The sequence below is a fragment of the Leguminivora glycinivorella genome, chromosome Z (assembly GCF_023078275.1).
Source record: "Leguminivora glycinivorella isolate SPB_JAAS2020 chromosome Z, LegGlyc_1.1, whole genome shotgun sequence".
In the NCBI taxonomy this organism is placed as follows: Eukaryota; Metazoa; Arthropoda; class Insecta; order Lepidoptera; family Tortricidae; genus Leguminivora; species Leguminivora glycinivorella.
Genome location: NC_062998.1, coordinates 22976675 through 22992883, shown reverse-complemented (window position 1 = coordinate 22992883; position 16209 = coordinate 22976675). Strand labels below are relative to the sequence as shown.

The 16209-nt window shown below is 36.4% G+C and overlaps 1 protein-coding gene across 4 annotated transcripts in view; it reads right to left on the bottom strand.

The window, feature by feature from the left end:
• Positions 1–4504: 4504 nt before the first annotated feature.
• The window catches only part of LOC125240622, an 80846-nt gene continuing 69141 nt past the window's right edge, over positions 4505–16209 (bottom strand). For all 4 annotated transcript variants that reach the window (XM_048148591.1, XM_048148590.1, XM_048148592.1 and 1 more), the window contains 2 exons: positions 15527–15673; positions 4505–6572 (listed from right to left, as the gene is read on the bottom strand). In XM_048148591.1, coding sequence (XP_048004548.1) covers positions 6445–6572; positions 15527–15673 — 275 coding nt within the window. In that variant the 3' untranslated portion in view covers positions 4505–6444. The remainder of the gene's footprint in view (positions 6573–15526; positions 15674–16209) is intronic.

Below are 16209 nucleotides of genomic sequence, written 5' to 3'. Positions count from 1 at the left end.
TTATTCGATTTTCTCGTATGGCTTAAACAGCATCTTGTTGCGCAGGAAGGCATTTTTACATTTTATTTGTGTGCAGGCAGAAACATAAGTCCAATGGACTTATGTTTGTAGCGCAAACGTTTTGCTCGCAGTGTCTTCTCTAGTATTACCTCAATGAGTTCATCATTATCTTTAGTGAAGTCAGTCATTTTCCATATCAAGACGCCACCCGCCGTCCGTTGCTATTGTACAAAACGAATACAGACCGTCGCGTGCGACGTGTGACCTTCGCCCGTCGAACCACCCGCCGCCGGCGACGTTTCAAAGAAACCACCCTCAAACATTTCCGAACAAAACATTCGAACGTCGTCAGTCGCGGACCCGCGTAAAAAACCACAACACGTTCTATGAACATTGGTCAAGTGCGAGTCGGTTTTCGACTTTTCCATACAAAGAACTCATGAGCGCCTGAACGACTGTGATGGCAAAGTTAACTTTTCGCACTTTCAAGACTTTACGTATATATCTCGGAAACGATAAGAGATAGAGCAAAATGGACTTCAGATTTGGGCTGTCGTTGGCACAAATTCTATGTTTTCGTCAACAGAGACCTTTTTTTGGACCGATTTGAACAAAATTTTGCTCAGTCCACTTACAAACGGTCTTAAGCGCCTCCTTTTTAGTAGGAACTTAAGTCATTTTGGCAAATGAAAAAAAAAATTGAACAATTTCTAAAAAGAAAAAGACAGAAATGAATTTCTTTCTACCTGTCCATCACGCTTACAAAATTTTAAGACGTTTAGTAACTGCTTGCAGCGTCAGTGAGTGAAAATCTTAATTTGAGTTTTTTCTCGTAAGTCCGACTTACGCTTGACTGTAGATTTCTAATAGGTTTTCCTGTAATCTACAGGTAGAGGGCTATCTCGTGTATTTTTTTGAAAATTTTACGCTAAGTAGTTTCGGAGATAAGGGGGGGGGGAATGGTCATTTTTTGTCTATTTTCTTAAATTACTTCTAAAGTGCCAAAATTAAAAATTAAAAAAAATATATATTTCAAATGCTCATAAAATGCTCTTTCATTTGATATATAACACAATATAGTTTTAATAGCTTTAATTTTTAATTTTCAAGTTTACCCCCCAAAAGTGACCCCTATGATTAAATTTAATTTAATTAAATTACATGTCCATCTTTGGGCCACAGGTTTACATATGTGTACCAAATTTCAAGTAAATCGGTCCAGTAGTTTCGGAGAAATCGGCTGTAACAGAGGGACAGACAGACACACGAGTGATCCTATAAGGGTTCCGTTTTTCCTCTTTGAGGTACGGAACCCTAAAAAACTCAAATTGTTTATGAAAATAGTTTAATGATATTATTATTGTATTAACACAAACATATTTAAACTTACACTAAGAGGGATGGTTTACAAAATGAAGTAAGTAGAGTTACATTGAATGTCCGCATATAAAACATGTTCACTATGTTCAGCGCTGGGGCCGTGATATCGTGTTCGCAGCGGAATACCTATCTAAACTGGCCATATTTTCATTGTAATACGTGGCCGGCAACCAAAGGTCACACTGATTTAAACTTTCACGATATTTACCACACGTACTTAAGAATAAAATTGTAAACAGGATTTAATCGCGTAGGTAAACTATTTTCAAAACTAACCTCCGACATTTCATTGTCCGCATTGTCCCCGTGGTCTCAGAGCAGACTCTGATTAGTTTTAGGTACGCGATTGGAGTCCTACTGGGGACGCTATTGCACAACACCCTGCATTTTATGATTAAGCACTGAGACTTGGCACAGGTTGTTCCTTGGGTGGCCCTGAGTAGATAAAGATCGGGAGGCATTGAGAGCCCCCCTTAATTTAGGAGGGAAGAGGGGGGGAAGGCTGGTGCCGTCGCGCTTCTTTTGAAACCATATTTCTCTAAAACTATACAAAATAGGGCATGCGATATATCTTTTCCGGATAAATGAAGGACAAGAAATTCATTTTTGGAACAAAAAAAATGTACTTTAGAACAAAAATACCAAAAAAAAATGGGAAAATCTTAAAACGAGATTTTTTTTTATACATATTATTGCACTTTTTATAAAAACCGTAATAGTTATTTTAAAATAAAAAATATTATTTAATAGCTACATTTATCTAGTTTTAGAAAATGTATAATTTCTTATAGAAATATATTATAGGACGAGTGATAAAAAATAATTTACATCGCCCGATAGGGTGATTTGAATGCTCATTTCAATAAGTTTTGTCAATGATTTCAGGTATAATCACTATTTTTAACACACGAAAGCCGTAATCATTGTATTTTATGGCTATTTTAGTGATTAATGTACTTAAAATAAAAAAAAATACAAAAATTTTAAAAAATATTAAAAATGTGATAATTTTTTTTAACATTATCCTATTTTGTTCTTTCTACACAATATATATCTAAAAGCAATAAATATCAATAAAAAGCCACATTTATGCAGTTTATAAAAATATATAGTTTGTTATATAAATATATTACGAAACGCGAGATAAAAAATAATGAAAATGAAAATTTTAATGTACAGGTCAGCTTGCATTATTCGATGAGGTGAGGTAAAGGCACTACCCGCTATGCAGTGGAATTCGTCTAGTAATACAGAACTATACTTATTCTAATAACGTTTACACATGTAGGTATATCACGACCCAGTACAGAAGAAATTGTAAAAGTCATATAATATAATTTATTTTGATTGTAAAATAAAACTGCATGTGACTTATATTGCAAAAAAAATGTCTTAATCACGTTCTCCTCTCCTAAAGCAGTTCTACATGCATAGGCTTGAAGATTTTTTAGTTTACTAGCAGAATTTAGTTACTTCCTTTGGGCCCCCTTAAATCGGTTTTACCCATCCATAAAAGATAAATCCATAAAATCGTCATATTCTTCCTTTCAGTATCAATGATAGTTAGTTATTGCACAATAGTGCCATAAAAAATAAACTAGATTCATATTAGCATTAAACATTAATGATTTTCGAACTAAGGCATTGCTTTTGTAGAAAGGAGAACCTCAAAAAATGGTCTGACTAGACGAAAACATGTGTATCGGGGCTAGTACTCAAGGCTCTCAAAAAGTGTAGCTATTTTGAGTTATTCAAATAAAACAACATGAATAGTCTGAATTTAATTATGTATATAATCACAACATCCACTGCATAAGCACATCAGCTCCGAACATTTAATTTAAAAAGTCTTTTTTTACGATTGCACCTTACGCGGCACTGTTTTTTACACCTGCATCCGACAATTTCGAGGCATGTTTCTGCAGCAACAGGCAACGTTGCGGGCAAGTAGGCTCCCAAATCCCAATCGTTACAGACTTTCGTCCAGCCACAAGTAACAAATAATGGCAAATTTTGAATTGGGTTTAGTTGACCCCATACATGGACACCTTACAAAAATGGTGCAAGACAGCTTTTGTCGGTGAAATGCTGTTAATTTGGCGGTCTTTTTTGGTTAATAACTATTTTTGGCACTCGTTAACCAAAGTACAGGACGCAGATCTGGAATAATAAATATGTCAAGTAAGAATGATCCATAAATTATGCAAATCATATAGATAACTACTATTTCACAAGATGTATTAGGATCAGGTGTATATATCTGACCTATCATATCAATCGATCATTTCATGTAATATAAATAGTTAAATTCAGTACTCTAAATAACTATACTTTTTGAGAGCTTTGAGTACCTTTACCTCACCTCAACGAATCATACAAGCTGACTTAGCTGACCCGTACCGTACATCAAGATCGCCCTGCCACTTTCACTTTCATTATTTTTTATCTCGCGTTTCGTAATATATTTATGTAACTAACTATATATTTTTATAAACTACATAAATGTGGCTTTTCATTCATATTTATTGCTTCTAGATATATATTGTATAGAAAGAACAAAATAGGATAATGTTATAAAAAAGTTATCACATTTAATTTTTTTTTTAATTTTTGTATTTTTTTTATTTTAAGTACATTAATTACTAAAATAGCCATAAAATACAATGATTACGGCTTTCGTGTGTTAAAAATAGTGATTATACCCGAAATCATTGACAAAACTTATTGAAATGAGCATTCAAATCACCCTATCGGGCGATGTAAATTATTTTTTATCACTCATCGTATAATATATTTCTATAACAAATTATATATTTTCTAAAACTAGATAAATGTGGCTATTAAATAATATTTTTTATTTAGAAAAAACCATTACAGTTTTCATAAAATGTGCAATAATATGTATAAAAAAAAATCTCGTTTTCAGATTTTCCCATTTTATTTTGTATTTTTGTTCTATAATACATTTTTTTTGTTCCAAAAATGAATTCCTCGTCCTTCATTTATCCGAAAATGATATATCGCATGCCCTATTTTGTAAAGTTTTAGAGAAATATGGTTTCAAAGGAAGCGCGGAGGCGCCAGCCTTCCCCCCCTCCTCCCTCCTAAATTAAGGGGAGCTCTCGATGCCTCCCGATCTTTATCTACTCAGGGCCACCCAATGAACAACTGTGCCAAGTCTGAGTGCTTAATCATAAAATGCAGGGTTCCCATACAAGACATAGCAATAGCGTCCCCAGTATCCCGTTTGCCATTAAGAATAACTGGTGTCCTTACCTTACTCACGTGTTAGAGATAAACACCAATAGTTCCCGGCCACAAATCGCAGTGAAAATATGGCCCGTTTAGAAGCTCCTTATCGGATAGCGGCATTCACAATTGTGAGCCCTGCTGGCTTGCGTTAAATTACTCGGTACTCACGGCTAGGACCATTTAGGAATATAGTCAGTCACACGGTCACTTTTGGCAGATTAATTGGGGACTGCTGTGAAACCACGAGTTGTCGTTGAAGAAAATTACCTCATAGCCCAAGAAGTATAAATGTTTTTTTTTAGTTTCTTACCACTTATCAGGAGACTCGGTGTTCACATCAGTTGTTTCACATTAATATTGCATAATATGGCAGAATAATTTTTAGTACTCCGCATAGTATTTTTTCTTAATACATGAACTGTATATATGTATATCATGTATTTAAATTAAAATCCTATATGACAGCAATTGCATATTATATGACATTTTGTAACACTACGAAAGAGTTTTAACAAATTGATTTAACTTCATTTTTCCCGTACAAAATATAAAGAAATTAAACCCAAAGTAAATTTCGGGCACATTCAAAATCTGCTAGAACATGTATAGTTAAACGTAGGTAATATTTTTTGGTGTATGTTTAAATATTCAGTTAAATGTCACTTATCTCATAACTAAATAAATACAAATCAAAATTATCTTTTCATAGCTTCATAAATACAAATCAGAAAGATACCAAAACAAAATAAAAACAAAATGTACTTGTACTTTTAAATTCCTATATTAACTCATTCGTAACTGGTGTAAAACCCCATTTAGTTTACTATTGCCTAAGACGGGATAATATTCGTGCACGAATACCTACGTTATTTCAACTAAAGGAGAGGACCAGGAATTTTAACATTTTTTCAAAACGTAAGGCATCTACCAGAAATTTGCACCTCATACGTTGCAGTTGGTATGAAGAATCATTATCCCTAATAATCTACAGACTGAAATTTCATTAGGATAGGGCACGACCACTAACTATTCTAATACGACTATGGCCTTTACAAAAATAAGCAGCAACCACTTATCCATTGGGTGAAAACGTTTATGATACAGAATCTATCTTTATTAAATTATTAACATTCACGGGTAACCTTTTTGTTGTGTCTACTAATGTCTATTGGTTAATTTAGCGCCTGTTACAGACTTACTAAATCACATATTAAGTGCCGACAACTCAGCAGGCCACTAAAGAGTAAACACTTCGCTTTGCATTTGATGCACAGGATTTATCCCTACCGATACTTTCTAACTCTTACAAATACGAAGATACCATAAAGTGATGAGCATAGTTTAAATGTTCTATATTACATTTTATTTAATGGCTAATTATTTTACACTGACTGATCTATATATAATACTCGTATAGCCGGTCAAAGACTGTTCGGCTTTGGCTCCGCAGGTCCACCGCCGTATCCTCTTGCACTGTTGTGGCGTTGACGATGACGGTCCATTCTACAGAGTTAACGCTCTCTTTCACTGTACACTCCTTGTATGTTAAACATCTGTATCATCATCGTTGCAGCGTGACTTCAACTCATAGTCTAATATTGAGGTTCACATAACGTTAAACGTTCCAATCGGTATGCGCTTCACTGACTAACCCAATATAATGCTGGCTTAAATTGAAACGATACAAAGTAGATATTGTCCTATAATGAGATGGCAAAAGGCGAAGCAGCGGTGCGGGCGCGCCTAGCCCGCGCGGGGAGCGGCGTCGGGCGCGGGCGGCTCGGGCGGCGCGCGCCACGCGGGCGGCGCGTGTTAGGTGACGACGCCGAGCTCCTCCATGGCGTCCAGGTCGCGCGCGATCATCACCAGCGCCTGCTTGGCGCGCGGGCAGAACTCCGGCGACTCGTCGTCCTCCAGCGACGCGTCTTGCGACTCCAGCTCTGGAACCAGAACACAATTTACTTTTTCTACTCCAGCACTTAAATTTGTCAATTAGATTATTGTCAGCGGTATCCAAATTAAGTTCATTTGAGTAACGATAAGAAAGTCTATTCTATTTGTCTATAGGTTCATAGTGCTAGCAGTAATCATATGAATATAGGAGTTCTGTTAATTTTTTTTTAAAGCACAACTTCCATTTATCAGGTATGTTTTCATTTGCAGTAATAAGTAACTTTTAATAAATAATATAATATTTAGGTTCATAATTTAAATCAAGATGAAAAAATAAACTGAAATGCGTTTTACATATTAGATATTGCAAAACAAAGGTAAAAATCATAAGTTTATACAATAATTTTACATTCGACATTTAAATATTCTTGAACGCAACCACATTTTTCGTAATTGAAAACCGGCTTATTTTCTATTTCTCTTGTCTATGGTATGTTTGACATTTGTAAACTTTTGACGAAACTATTTGAACAATTTTCAGTGTTGTGTAGTTTGTTTTAATTCGACGTTATTGTGCAAAAACTTAAGTAATTGTGAGTGATTCTGGTGAACAATGTACTTCCGAACAAATCAATGCTATGGCGCTCAAAGTGACTGACAATTTGTTACCTGAAAAGCATAGTTAGGCATTAACTCGTTAATCCGTTAATCGTTAATTAACGAAGTTAACATTTCGATTAACGGATTAACTTTTAAGTTAACTTGAAAAAATGTTAACGGACTCGTTAACTTCCATTAAATTTCTCCGAGTCCGTTAATCGTTAATCTAGTAGGGCACAGGCGCCATCTGCGCTACGAAGAACACGTTCTGAACCACGGAAGTATAACTAAAGCATGGAAGCCATGCTAAAATAAGAGCTCGGTGACATGTATCTTACTCACACCACAATATTACCTTTTTTATATGAGCGAATGAGACAATATTCCACAACTTCTTTCGTTTTCTCGAAGGTTGTCCCTAAATGCTGATGTCAAAACGGACCTGGGGTCCATTTATTATACGGCAAAATTAAATATACGTTTGTCATTTCACACTCGGTCTCCATCTTTGACAACTGTACATAGTCGTATTATATTGGTTCGAGTTTTTAGCGCGACTTCAATGGTCGTCTTGACGATATTTATTTATTTTGTGAGGATTTCTGATAGATCGTGGAAAAAATAGCTCAGTGTATATTTGTGATAGTTCCAAGTTTCATTTCTGACTATGGCTTGTGTGATCAAGTGTTGCAAATCACATTCAGGAAGAAAACAAAACACGCAAGAGGTTATATCATTTCATCGGTAAGTTTCTTGAGTTTTTGATAATATTTATTGATACGACCTGGCAGAAATATAAATGTACATATTAGTAGTTTATACAATTCAAATCTTATTCAATTCTGTATAGATTTTTGCATATTTTTTGGAAGTTTTCTCAAACTCGGAAAGGTTATGTTTTTTAGCATAGTGATGTGATGTGTTTTATCGACCTTGCAATAATAACCTATCAATATTCATACCTTAAAAACGCCATCAATGATTATTGTTCTTTGTTATGATTCTCTTGTTATTTAGCTATTTTACAAATTCAACTTTATATATTTCTTAGATTTCCGAAGAAGAAGACCGGAAACACGAAGTTCAAGGTGCGATGCTCGCGGTTCCTTTACTCCCAAGACTCCACCAAAAAGAAGGCCAAGAAGCTGAAATGGAGCAGGCCCCCAGATGTCTCCCCAGGTGTCTACCTTTGACAATTGTACATAATCGTATTATATTACGTCGTCTGGCCGATTTTTAATTTAATTGTGTTTATTCCTGATAGTGGGATCATCCACATATTACGTCACACCAAATTTCAGGTTTTTGGACCCCTTCACGCTTTTTTGTATCCCTTTAACAGGGATTATCACATTTAGATGACCCCCCCCCCCCCCCCCCCCCCTTACACTGTGACGTAATATATGGATGACGCCTAGATAGTTGATGATCCTGCTAAATTCTTATTTGTGATGTGTTCAAGTTCCTTGTGTGATTATGGCTTGTGTGATTAAGGACTGTAATTCACGTACATGGAGAAAAGAAAACTCCCAAGAACCTGCTGTGTTTCTTTAGTGAATTTCGGTCAGTTATTGATACTATTATTTGTAGGATCTAAACAAAGCATAAAATACGATCTTTTCATAGTTTATATAATAACTACTACCATGTTAAATTCTGTTCTGAAGTTTCTCCAAACTGTTTTTAGGTTATGTTTTTGTACTAGTGATGTGTCATTTTTATCGACGTCCCGACATTAACTCTATTGACATTCTTGCATTGAAAAGGACATAAAAATGATTAATGATGATCAGGTATCACAGACTGGGTAAATGGTAATGTAACATTTCTAGTGAATACTTATAGTATTTTTAGTTTTCCAGAAATTCTCAAACATTATTAAAAAGAAACTAAAAATAGGTGAAACTATTGAAATAATAAATTTTGGTACCTACACTGCCGTTTTGTTTTATTTTCTATTTGATAGAGAAAATATTATTGAGGTAAGTATAAGTAGATTCTTGAGTGGTGGACTAGAAATTAATAGAGGGATGCTACACGAATTAAATTACTTAGGTCTTTGCGTAAGGAGAAGAGAAGAATGTATTTATTTGTTTTATACTCGTATCTCCCATCTTCTATTTTTTACAAACTATTTAGGCCGATATTACACTATCATAGAAATATAGTCATAGACAACATGCCGTCCTTTTTATTCACGTTACAGAAAAAGGGAGGCATACAGACCTATGATCAGAGATATAGGTATGATAATGTAATATTAGGACTTGGTAAGAGAAGAGAAGTGACCGTTTATGTAGGTAAGTACATAAACAAACCATTTATTTGCAATCAGTAGGTACGGTTAGCCAAGAAGGCAAGAATGTATGAATATATGACTTTCATAGCCAAAAAGCCACATAATAATCCAAATGAAATGTTTATATCAATATTGTATGTTTTCGTTACTTTTATATATATATAACGTTTATATTATTTTTAAGGTGAGAACGTAAGTAAGTGCATATTTTATCGATAATTGAATCGACAAAGTAACATCCCTAGCTAACACAAAACCAGGGACCACCTACCAAAAAGAGAAATAACTAGCATATATCCATCCTTTTTCAATACATTTTCTAAGTCATAAGGAAGTCAAGGATGAGTATATGCATTTTACACGAATTTTTATTAGGGGGGCTTGTTCTGAACGCTACTATAAAAGCCCGAAGTACGGCAAATCCTATGATTTGCCGGTAAATCCTAGGTTTTACCGATGTCGATTGCTTAAAGTCCGAAATATTACCTAAAAAAGTAGAGATGGTCCGAATATTCGGTATTCGGCATATTCGGCAAGTTTTTCAGTGTTCGTATTCGGCCGAATAGTTCGGTTGTATTGCCGAATATTTACCGAATAAATAAAGTACATAACTAATGAAGATATTACGTATTCCATTGGATAATAAGCTCCTATTTAGTAGTAGCTTTCTAAGGAACTACTAAAAAGAGATAATTGCCTATGCGTCAAAATATAAATACAAAGTTGAAAAAACGTAGTTTAAGAGTTGAGAAGAGTTCAGAGTTGTTTTAACTAAGTTTTAGTTAAATCCACCAAATCGTAAGAACATATGTAGTTATGTAAACCATTATCAGTAATTTAATAGTTTTAATCTTAAGAGCGTTATAACATTTCGGCGTCGGGCGAAATTAGGTATTTTACCTGCCGCGCGAGCCCAATATGCCGACCCTTTCTAGCACGTCTTATCACTCGCTCGCACTACAATAATGGACAAAACAATCTTGATCCTAAGCTATGGAATTTTGATAACAACCACAATCTACTATCTCGATATAAACTTTTGATTTCTAATAAACATTATTTTGTACGAAAAGACTAGAATATAGCGCAAAATAATATTAATTACGTTAAAATTTATTTAAAAATTTAAAGTAATAATTATAAACTGTGATCATATTTAAGTAGATCCCATCCCAAATGTTTGCTTTTGTTATATGATAAGTATAAGAGTAAAGTATATATTAATATGATGATAAAATAAGTCAAATATAATTCTAATTACTTCAAGGTGGTACTCAGGGTCTGATGATGAAGCCAGATGGTGGTCACCTGTACCAATGAACCATGTAACTAAACCACTTCGTGTTTAGGCTCGTTGGGTTCATCTCAACAAGACCTTTGACAAGAGGTGGTACTTAGGGTCTGATGATGGAGCCAGATGGTGGTCACCAGTACCAATGAACCATATGACTAAACCACTTCGTATTTGGGCTCATTGGGTTCGTCTCAACAAGACCTTTGACAAGAGGCGGTACTCAGGGTCTGATGATGGAGCCAGATGGTGGTCACCAGTACCAATGAACCATATGACTAAACCACTTCGTATTTGGGCTCATTGGGTTCGGCTCAACAAGACCTTTGACAAGAGGTGGTACTCAGGGTCTGATGATGGAGCCAGATGGTGATCACCAGTACCAATGAACCATATGACTAAAACACTTCGTGTTTAGGCTCAATGGGATTGTCTCAATAAGACCTTTGACAAGAGCTGGTACTCAGGGTCTGATGATGGAGCCAGATGGTGGTCACCAGTACCGATGAACCATGGAACTAAACCACTTCGTGTGTAGGCTCATTGAAATCGTCTCAACAAGACCTTTGACAAGAAGTGGTACTCAGGGTCTGATGATGGAGACAGATGGTGGTCACCAGTACCAATGAACCATATGACTAAACCACTTCGTGTTTAGGCTCATTGGGTGTCTCGACAAGATCTTTGACAAGAGGTGTTACTCAGGGTCTGATGATGGAGAGATTGTGGTCACCAAAAATCAACTCGCATATTTGAATAACATAAAAAAACGAAGTGGTTCATTTACATGGGTTTATTGGTACCGGTGACCACCATCTGGCTCCAACATCAGACCCTCAGTACCACCTCTTGTCAAAGGTCTTATTAAGAAGAAGTAAGAACCCAATGAGCCTGATTACTAAATGGTTTAGTTACATGGATCACTGGTACTGGTGACCACCATCTGGCTCCATCATCAGACCCTGAGTACCACCTCTCGTCAAAGGTCTTATTGAGACGATCCAATGAGCCTAAAGACGATGTGGTTTAGTCATATGGTTCATTGGTACTGGTAACCACCATCTGGGTCCATCATCAGACCCTGCGTACCACCTCTTGTCGAAGGTCTTGTTGAGACGATTTCAATGAGCCTACATACGAAGTGGTTTAGTTCCATGGTTCATTGGTACTGGTGACCACCATCTGGCCCCATCATCAGACCCTGAGTACCACCTCTTGTTAAAGGTCTTATTGAGATGAACCCAATAAGGCTAAACACAAAGTGGTTTAGTCATATGGTTCATTGGTACTGGTGACAACCATCTGTCTCCATCATCAGACCCTGAGTACCACCTCTTGTCAAAGGTCTTGTTGAGACGAACCCAACGAGCCTAAACACGAAGTCGTTTACTTACATGGTTCACTGGTACTGGTGACCACCTTCTGGCTCCATCATCAGATCCCGAGTACCACCTCTTGTCAAAGGTCTTATTGAGACGATCCCATTGAGCCTAAATACGAAGTGGTTTAGTCATATGGTTCATTGGTACTGGTGACCACCATCTGGCTCCATCATCAGACCCTGAGTACCACCTCTTGTCAAAGGTCTTGTTGAGACGAACCCAACGAGCCTAAACACGAAGTCGTTTACTTACATGGTTCACTGGTACTGGTGACCACCTTCTGGCTCCATCATCAGATCCCGAGTACCATCTTGATGTGTCTTATCATCTTGACCGTATTGTAATTTCCACATATTTATCATCATAACGTTGTAATACTTTAACATTCAAACATAACAAAATATTACAAAAGCAAATATTTACGGATCTAGGATCAAACTCGTTGGTCGCTGTTTACACACACACAATGCGAGGATAGCCCGTGTATAAACAAGGCGTTCGACCCACACAACGATAAATATTCTCGACGTTTGCGATGAAAACTCGGAGAGCGAAGCGACATACGTCTCACCTCCTCGAGCTCCGGCGCGGCACTGAAATCGCAAGTGTCCGTCGCCGGTAAAATAGCGACAGGAAGGCTAGTTTTCAAAAAATTGGCAAAAAATCATGATAAAATATTATAACGACAAATGGATAACAGCAATTTAAACACATTGTGCAGATTATTTACATACTAAAATAACTTCGATAACATGTAGATTTTCGGAGAAATGATCACTTGTTTCGATGTATTTTCAAGACGAAATTGAGTTCGTTTTACTTTCAATTTCTCAATTTCAAAGGATTAAATGATAAATATTGTTTAATGGGCCTAAAAATCTGTGCTTCGCGCGGTTTTTCCTAAACGAGCATCAGAAAAAAAATCATTACTAATTGAAAAAGCTTTTTCTTCCATATGTTTTTTAATGAACCGACAGTAAATTAGATTTTCTAACAGAAACAAGTACTTTTACTGTCTTTTAGTATTATGAGTAAAGTGTACAATTTTGCCGATAAATATTGTACATTTTACAATATATCGCCTTTTTTTGTCATAGCGCTCTTAACATCCGCTTTCTAAATATGGCGTAACCGAATAGACATAGACATAGACATTTTATTAATAATATTATAAATATTACACGTTCATCTCATCAATAAAATTATTTAACAGCAATTAAATTAAGATTATTACAATTTCAGTCTAGTTATAATTCAGTCTAGTTAGTTATTAATATTCGGCCGAATGTTCGGTTCGGTAAGAGCTGAACCGAATGTTCGGCCGAATATTCATATTCGGCAAAGTCCATATTCGGCCCATCTCTATAAAAAAGTATTCTTCACGTGGATTTGCTTTTACTAACTTTGATTCGTTCGGTGAATCCTAAGCTTTACCATGGCGACTGTTGTAGTGATGGGGCAGCAAATTCGAGCCCTTTTTACGATCACATTCGCTTCCCTAGCCTCTACGAGTGCCACAACAGTCCCGTCACCGCCAGCATCTCTCCTGACAAGCTCTTGGCAGTAGCTCAGGCGATCACTGCCTTCCACGTGCAGCCTAGAGTTCAATAGGCTAGCTGTACTTCAGCCTTTTACAGAAATATAATACGTTATAGTGGATACTGATGCAACTAAATATTTAAAGAAAAGTTCATTTTTCTTCACGCGTTAACGGATTAACGATTAACTTTAACTTACGTTAAATTTGTCGAAATGTATCGCTTTAACGATTAACGAAGTTAACTTTTTTAGTAACGGATTAGCGATTAACGAAGTTACTATTTGATTAACGGTGGCCAGCTATGCTGAAAAGTCAGATAAAGCGTACCAAAAATGTTATGATTACGAAAATTGCAAAAAAATGTTTCAACTTTCTCTGAAACCGCGTTGTTGGCACATTTTGAAGAATTGTGCAACAAGTTCTCGCCATCAACATTGTGGACAGAATACTCAATGCTAAGATCCACACAAATTTCATTATATGAAGTAGGTTAGTAACCCATTTAATTATTCTCGAATAGGTATGTATTTGGCTGTCGTAGAAAAAGTATAGTATACAATCGTAACATTATGAAGGCTATAAAAGTTGAGTACCGCGGATAGGTCACGAGGCTTGCCGAGTGGCCTAAGTAAGGTACGAGATATATAATATACGACGTTATATAATAAACTATTAACAGACATTCAACAATACATGTGTTAGGCAGAGCTGACCAATAAATTATTTCTTTTATATCAATTCCTAGCGGATCCGTGGTGTTGAAGCATACAAGCGATTCAATGTTAAATACTGAAAATTTACAGATTTTAACCTTCATTTTTTTATTGTTTTAACCCCCGACGCAAAAACGATGGGGTGTTATAAGTTTGACGTGTCTGTCTGTCTGTCTGTGGCATCGTAGCTCCCGAACGGATGAACCCATTTAGATTTAGTTTTTTTTTATTTGAAAGCTGAATTAGTCGGGAGTGTTCTTAGCCATCTTTCATGAAAATCGGTCCACTGTCGGTTTTTTTTTAATTTTAATTTTTATGTATTTAAAATTAACTTCAGAATCATAAGCTAGAAACGAAACAGTTATTTTAAAATAGTTTTAATTTTTATTTTTATAAATCCAAGCGAAGATGAGTTGTAAAAGCTAAGTTGGCAACTGAAATGAAATGAAATATTTATTTTCCAAGTAGGTATATTACAATGCGCATATGAACGTCAAATAAAGCTACGCCTCAGCCTCGAGAAAATTTCAGTCCCCCCTCAGTTGGAGGGGGGTGGGGTATCCACTATGGAACCGGCAAGAAACTCGGCGGGCCACTTCTTTTCAAAACATTAGATCTTATAATTAACATGCAGTAAAAAACAAGATACAATAGGGAACTTGACTGTAGTTAAAATATTTTATACCATGCACGAAATAAAGCATCAGATAATTATAAGAAAAATATGGCCAGTTATTTCAAATCCAATTTCTATTTAATAAGTCAGGTAGAAATATATAAAGTAATTGAGTTGACCGTGACGTCACTCAATTCGACTTCATATAAATTCTATATTAACAAGTCGTTAAAATTCGTTTTGACAGTTCTTAAAAAGAAGCTGATTTGACTAGGAGGCAAGTAGCCTATTTAGGGTCGGTTGCACCAAACCGTCTGTCACCGTTAAAGCGTTCGTTAAATTTTATTGTATGGGAAGTTCCATAGGCGTCTGCTGCGTGACGATGATGTGTCTGTCAAATGTAGTTGATGCAACTGGCCCTTAATAAGCAAAAGTATTCATAAAAAAAACTCTTTAGTGAGACTCGCCGTTGCAAATGTAAGCTACGGAAGGATCAAAATGGCTGTGAGTGTATGGGTGTGATAGGAGAAGAACGGCGCGGCGACGGGGTTCGCGAGTACCTGCGACTTGGGCCTCGATGGAGTCGAGCCGCTGGTCGAGCAGCGCGTGGCAGCGCTGGATGTGGCGCAGCAGGCGCGCGCGGCACGCGCTGTTCTCGATGGCCGCCTCGGGCTGCGGCGCGCGCACCCGCGCCCGGCTCTCGTGCTCTAAACACACAACCTCCACATATACCTCAACTCCTTTTGTTACATACATCATATTTTATTATTACATATTTATTAGGATATTTTGTAGTACGTATTCTCATTGCAAAAAAACTACTTTCATTACACTCGCTTGCTCGAAAAAGATCATGCAGCTATGCTGAAGGGCAAATGTGAAATTCGACGGTTACAGTAGGCCTAGCACATGATTGCCGCGGGAGTATGTCGCCGCGATATAGATGACACGTCTTCTTCTAACTGTATTAATGACATAAGGACGGGTAGTCTATCTCGCGGCGACATACTCTCGCGGCAATCATGTGCTAAACCTGCAGGTATCTTATGGCGGTTGGAGATTAGATTTCTTGAAAACGCATCGGTATTGTAGCGCCGCTATAAATATTTACTATGAATATTTATACAGTGTGGCCCAAAATTACGTTGACAAAGAATAGGGAAATGTTGACATAAACCAAAATATCGAAGTTACCGAAAATATTTTTTGGGCCTATTATATATGTATATTTCTACATTCACCA